The 7,500-nt window shown below is 45.9% G+C and overlaps 1 protein-coding gene across 1 annotated transcript in view; it reads left to right on the forward strand.

Moving 5' to 3' along the window:
- ablim3 (actin binding LIM protein family, member 3) overlaps nucleotides 1-7,500 on the forward strand; it is a gene marked incomplete at its 3' end in the record, with an annotated part of 49,989 nt that overhangs the window by 5,958 nt on the left and 36,531 nt on the right. The window contains exon 2 of the mRNA XM_080007724.1: nucleotides 5,583-5,720. Within this exon, the coding sequence (XP_079863850.1) occupies nucleotides 5,583-5,720 (138 nt within the window). The remainder of the gene's footprint in view (nucleotides 1-5,582; nucleotides 5,721-7,500) is intronic.

The following is a 7,500-nucleotide window of genomic DNA, read 5'->3' on the forward strand; positions in this document are numbered from 1 at the left end:
CATAAAATTCTTTGAGCTCGACACCTCAATATCGATAATTTGACACTATTTTTACGATGGAGAAATATTAGAGAACCAATCATTAGTCATGTGGGTTTGGGGTCGACCGATATGTTTTTTCAGGGAAGATGCCAATTATCAGTAATTAAAGAGGCCGTGAACCGATATTTGGGGCCGATATACATTTGCGGTAAAAGTAGTGTAAAAATTTACAGTAACACCAACTCCAACACAAAACGCCCTTTACATGCCCTTACACATACATCTGCAGTGTGGAACTATAGTGCAAAAGCAACACAGCGGAATGCAATTCACACAAGGCGTGCGTTTGAACCTGCATTATGGCACCATTCACGGATCACTACAACATTTGGAGCCTGCTCCCCTGCTGTGCCGGCGTGGCATACATGAGGTGAAGCACATCCATCTTCACACCGCTCGGAGGCAGACTCCCCTTTTAACATCAGTTTTTTTTTTTTTCCACGATAAAAGCGAATAGCTCCTTTTACCGCCCCCTTTTTTTTTGAGGCAACTTCCGGTTTGTCTGATTCCGACCGTCCGATCTCAACAACATTTTACGGATACGAATCCGATAACGACCGTCGTGTCATCGGCCCGGCCCCCCATTCTTACCTTTGAAAAAACAGCGTTTCGTCTCAGCCATGCTTCGCTCTCTGATTGGCTATTTACTTGTGACGGATAATCAATCCCGTAATGCTGCGTGCGGGACGTCGAGGCAGACTACAAGCAGAAACATTTCAGAGAGAGGCAGGTGCATCAGAGCCAGGGGAGCGCATTTTTTAAAGGTATTTATTTTATTGGCGATCATATCAGACAAAATAACGATTCCGATAATTGAACAATTATGAACATCGCATTCAATTATTGGCCAGGCTGATAATCAGTCGCCCTCTAATGTGGATGTTATGACCAAGCAGCGGCGCTTTTAACGATTTTTACACATACCGCTCGTTTTGACCCATGTCCGCGAGTCCGCGTGGTCCCACTTCGCTTCTCAACCGTTCCCCTGTCTCCGCCTCCCGCCGCGAGAGGAGGGCGACGCTCACCTGTCCCCCCTGATCGCTCGGCATCCTCTGTGACGGCGCTCCCGGCGTGCTCCGCCCCGGGGGCCTCTCAGGTGCGGGTGCAGAAATAGCAGCGAGAGACGACGGCGTCAGCGTCTCTGACCGCGGGCCAGCTCTCTATCCTCCGTCTGGCGGCGGTCCCGGGGCCTCCCGGGAGCGTTCGCAGCTGATCTAGAGTCGGTGTAACACCTGTAGCTATCCCGAGGGGATGATGACTCATCGAACGCCTCCGCGGAGGAGGACGCAGGCTCGATGTCTCAGGCCTCCGTAATTGGTTTAGGCAGCACTTTCGATGGAAATGAAAGAACTGACACGGGTGGAGAGTTAGGTCATGCTTCAGTGTCCGTGCTCGTACGCTCACCTGCAGTCTGTGCAGTAATGAGCACACTGCGTTAATAGGAAATAAATATAATAATAATAATAATAATAATAATAATAGTGATTTGTGTGTATGTATAAGTCTAGTTGATGCAGAAAGTACATCTGTACAAATTCAATGTAGTTACATGTAGAGATACGATATTTATTACGTAATTGCCGGATCATAACTATCTGAGCTGATCTCAATCCTTTTGCAAAAATCATAAGATTCTATAATTATATGCTGTATGTTTTCATCCAAATGTCCATTGTAAGGGAATTTGAAACCGATGTGAGATATTTTGCAACCAATAAAATCTGTTTCCATCAGTTGACTTGAGGAAAATTCTATCTGAATCTTTATGATTCAGTATGTCAATAAATGCCTCTTTTTCATTAGGTTGATTATAGTTGTATTATTACTCTATCATGGGCTTATGCTTATACTACAATACTTATGACATAAAATGAACAAAAACAAAGAAAGACAATTCAATTGATAATTGCAATTATTTATAGGCTTAGAATTTTCATGATTGTGGCAGTCTCAGTTATATTCATGTTGTTTCCTCAAAATTGCTGGAAATACCGTATGGGACGCAAAGAAGCTCAGCTCTTACCTTTTCTACCCACAATTTGACACAGAAAGGTCAAAAATTGAAAAATGTCCAAGGCCCGTCTTGTCACCTTGTTTATGTTTCCATTCGTGTGGCTCCGTTCGCACTGTTTGGCCTCTCCTGTAATTGCATTACGCTCTTTGGGATTACGCTGCCCCTGGCAACGACAGCAGCTCCGGCACCGTCCCCCCGAGCCCAGGCTGCTCCGCTGACCAAGCCGCTGAGGCGGGGCTTGACGCTTACGTTTTTCACCCCCAATTAAGCAGCACAGGCGCTCCTGAGTCGAAAGATTTAGGAACGCATGAAGAGCTTGAGGGGCGCAATGACAATCTATCAAATGTTTTTCCTTCATAAAGGGATACGAGGAGACATTCACAAGCAAAATGATTTAACGGTAATTTGAGTAATTTGGTAGCCTGAGTAGAGAAAAGTCCACTTGTTTTTTAAATTATTTTGCTTCAAACTGTATTTAATATTTCTGCAATATTTATACTTTCATCCACTTTAAACAGTATAAACAGTATAAACAGTATGAATAGAGTCTTAGATGAGTATTTTTCAGAGTATGAACACCTCTATAATAAAGTTGTTCTTCTTAGTTCTAAACGGCAAAAAAACTCTACTCAGGTTGTTTAGACACAAAGGATATTACAGAAATAGTGTTTTGAGTATAATAATAGTAATAGTCTCTTCAGTCTTCTTTTATTGAATTGATTTAATTATTAATACAATAACGAGCAACCAGGCGGCTTTATAACAACATAACAGAGATGGAAATCTGCATTTTTGGAGAAACTCACAGAAGCTGAAATTCTAAATAATTTACACTTGATGTTGCCTGTTCATAGATTGGAGCCTGCCTGTCCCAGAGGAAGTTGTGGCTGTTCAGAAGGTTAATGTTTCTGCTTCGAGCCGATTAGATCCGCCCCCGGTAACTGAATTTAATTCCAGCAAGTAACCAGTATCGCGTCCGATTTCTCACATTTATGACAAAAAAATCGTTTCAGAGTGAAGCGAGTTGTGGAGAAGTCCGCATCTAGAAATACACATTGTTGTCGCGGACCTTGACTGATCTTGAAACCTGCGATCCGTGCATCCCTAGCTGTCATCAACCTTATTGTCGAACAAAACAAAAACCAATCGAGGCTGCTTGGGCTGAATTTTGTCGTACTTTTTATTCGCACACATGCTCCCGAATACATTCTCACGGTCCGGACAGACGGCTATTTTTAGCGCTCTGAGGGACTGCAGATCCCCGTCGACGAGGAGCGTTTTTCGCGGGGAAGCGGCTGCAAAGTCGACCGGCTCCGTGCCCCGCCGCCGCGAGAGACACAGCAAGGTCAGGACAGGTGCTCCGACGGGGGCGGAGGTTCACTTTGGCCTCCTGTCAAAAAGGTCGGCATGGCGCTGGAAAGTCCTTTGTGTTTTTCCAGGTTGGTGTCGGCACAGCAGGCGGCCGTGTTCCCGCCTTTCGCTTCCATTATCCTCGGTTCACACCTGATAGGATCTGTGTTGCTCATTAGGTCGGCCGACAATGGAACACAATTTCCTCGCGTGGCTTCTCCCTCTCTCTCTCTCTCTCTCTCTCTCTCTCTCTCTCTCTCTCTCTCTCTCTCTCTCTCTCTCTCCTCTGAGGAGGCCAGCTAGCGGGCCCCAGCGGTGCTGCCATCGTTGTGAGGAAACGATGAATTAATAGAGTGCTTGGGAGATCGGGAGGGTGTGTGGGGGGCATATAGTTCACATCTCACATGCTGTATAGACGATAACGCCCGTGGCTGTAGTACCCCGGAACGCTGAATACACAATCACAGTCATGCGTGAATCCTCTGATGCACCTATGGGTGGATGGAAGGATGGATGGATGGACGGATGGATGGATGGATGGATGGACGGATGGATGGATGGAAGGATGGATGGATGGATGGATTGATGGATGGAAGGATAGATCGAAGGATGGATGGATGGACGGATGGACGGTTGGACGGATGGATGGATGGAAGGACAGATGGATGGATGGATGGATGAACAATGGGTGGATGGATGGATGATGGAAGGGTGGATGGATGGATGGAAGGACGGATGGATGGATAGATTGAAGGATGGATGGATGGATGGGTGGGTGGATGGAAGGAAGGCTGGATGGAAGGGTGGATGGATGGATGGATCGGAGGATGGATGGATTGATGGCAGGATGGATGCATGGATGGATGGATGGAAGGGTGGATGGATCGAAAGATGGATGGATGGATGGATGGATAGATCCAAGGATAGATCGAAGGATGGATGGATGGATGGAAGGACGGACGGACAAATGATTGGATCGATCGATCGATTGAAGGATAGATCGAAGGATGGGTCGATGGATGGATGGAAGGACGGACGGACAAATGATTGGATCGATCGATCGATTGAAGGATAGATTGAAGGATGGGTGGATGGATGGATGGAAGGATGGATTGATGGATGGGTCGGTGGATGGAAGGATGGATGGATGGAAGCATGGATTGATGGATGGATGGATGGATGGAAGGATCGAAGGATGGATAGATGGATAGATGGATGGATGGATGCACTCATGTTCAACCACATAGACTATAGATATGCGTCCCAGTGGTTCCAGCCGCTCTGGTGGAACGTGGTGCTCCGGGTCCTTGACTCTGGATAGGCTGTGGGCCAGCTGGTTACCGCTGGTTACCCTGCCATTATGCCCTTTCAGAAGAGCCGGGGAGCGGGAGGCCACTCGGATGCTCCTTCAGGAAGACGGGGCTAAATAAGTGATTGTGATCCCAGCTGCTCCTCCATACAGTCGGCGTCGAGAAGCCGCTCGTCGCTCATCTCCCGTCTCTGTTTAAGCGCATGCCTGAGGGAAGAGCATTTTTTTAGGCCGGCGGAGTGAAAGGGATTTCTAGAGAGGCGAATAATGGTGTAAGAGGACTCATGCAACCTATTCATACCAGCCTCAAAATAGCCTTAAAATACACTTCATTAATCATTTTCATTTTTTTTAGTATTACAAGGGAAGGGTTTTATATCCCTGACCACCGAGAACTGTTTTCTCTGACGCTGTGAAATTGCTCTTGGCCTCCTGGGGGTCTGTTGGTAAGCCCAGCGCCATAGAGGTGAGGAGAGGCGCTCGGGTTTCGAACCCGACACGGCAGCCTTGGCCTGCGTGAGCGGGGCGGAGAAAACAGAGGCAGCGGGAGAGGGGAGGCGGGTGAGACATCCTGGAGCTTAACCAGCTTACCGAGGTGCTAGACCTCACAGCTTCAGAGCAAGTGTTGACAGAGTTACTCCTCATTATGTAAACTCCACCGACTGCGCTCCATGGCACTGTTGTTGACTCGTTCCGTTTAAAGGGGGGCCGTCCGTATTGGTGGTCAGTTGTTTTAGTTTATGGCGCCGTCGAAAGCCATAATATTTACCGCTATTATTAGAAAAGTCCCTCTTTATGGTCAAATGTAATTATCTGAATCTGTTGACGGCCTCAATGAACAGATTTAATCTCCCTCTTCTTCCGCAGCGCCCTACCAGCGGGACTCGATGGCCAGCGAACGTAGCTCCGGACTGATCCGCTGTCAGCGCTGTCGGGAGGTCTGCAAGGGGGAGGTGGTGCGGGTGCAGGACACCCACTTCCACGTCAAGTGCTTCACCTGTGCAGGTAAGACGGGAAACCTCCGAATGAACCTCGAGAAATGGAAGCACCCGTCACGGCGGTTTATCAAATTCACACAATTGTGGTCGCGTTTCACTTCTGGCGTGTGCCCCTATCCTTGCATTCTTGGCAGGAGGGGTGGACCCCGCCCACCAACAATGGCAACATAATGTATAGGAGCACATGCATAATGTAAATACATTGAATTTCTGTTTCTTATAACGTGCCTGCCAAATAAACACAGGTAGGTATAGAATATGGGATTTTTTTTTTGACAGAATAAAGTGATGGATTACCACTTTAATGTATAGTATAAATGTTGTATAATCACAATATGACGATTTCCTAGTTCCTTAAAGATATGCTGTCACTGAAAAAGGACAAATTATAACAAGGGAAGGAAGGTTGTGAGACACACACACACACACACACACACACAAACACACACACACGCACAGAAGTACGCGGAAACGCGCACAGATGTGGTGGCGCGGCGCCCGGCACCTCCTGACTGATTACATGGACCCTGAGACGCTCCGTTCTCCGTTGAGAAGCAGCGACGACAGCGACGAGTCCCTCTTGAGTGGCCCTGAGGCACCACCCCACACCAACAAACGTGCACACTCACACACGCACACACACCGCACTCACCCACTCTTCTCCTGCGGTACACGCTGAGCTCAGTGTTAGCGCGGTGTTGGGATTGGAGTGGATTAGAGCACCGTGTTGGGCTTCCAGCTGAGGTGATGTTGGCATTGTGGTTTTACGACACCTGAGAGTGTTGTAGAGGAGCTCCCTCCACCTGTGGCACAAGACTCACACAATTAAGTACTAGAATTACCATGTAAAAGGCCCATAATTGGATATATTTATGTTATTTTTGAGGCAGTTTCCTTTTTATTGGAGAGAGAGGCAGTGTGGGGGGGGGGGGGGGGGGGGTACAGAGAGAGAGAGAGAGACACACAGCAAATGATCGAAGGCTGGATTTGAACTCGGGTCACTGCAGGTGTTTTGCCCACTATATACTGTATGGTATGCACGTTTAACCGGCTGAGCCACAGGACACCCCTGTTAATTATTTCAACCCTGTAAACCACTGTCAAAGCTCATTGTCAAAGTTCATATATATATATATATATATATATATATATATATATATATATATAAATTCATTAATACATAAAAATTTAGAGATATATATACATCAAATAAAAATATATATAAAAAAAATATAATAATTGAATCTTGTTGAATAAATAATTTTTGTGCTTATCATTATCATTATCATTATCATTATGCAATGTAGGCTGTGCTCACTATTGTTGTCAAATGGCCTGACCACGAGTCAAACATCAATGTCTGTTACAAAAAAAAAAAATCACATTTCAGACCATAAATGACAACTCCTATGTACTGTACGAGGGTGGTCTTGTTAACGTATATGGTATTTCAAAGAAACATGAGTTTCTTTATGTTGATATGTGTCAATGAGGAGCGCGGTGTAGGATTTTTGTAAAAAATAAAATAAAATACGGGTGTGCCGACGGACATCTGATAAATCATATTTTTGGTCCGTACCGAACCGTTTTGTGAGAAGAACATCCAAACCTTTTCTTCAGTACAAAACATAGAACATAGCGTGTTTTGTACTGTACTTTTGTACAGCACAAAACATTTATCAAACATTTGCAATTTAGCCTCTTGTTGACAATTTATCAAACGTATGGAACGATCTCTCTGTGGGTATTTTGTTTCCCCACCTTCCCCACCTGAGTTCTTATATCTC

Source organism: Zeus faber (assembly GCF_960531495.2).
Source record: "Zeus faber genome assembly, chromosome: 10".
NCBI lineage: Eukaryota > Metazoa > Chordata > Actinopteri > Zeiformes > Zeidae > Zeus > Zeus faber.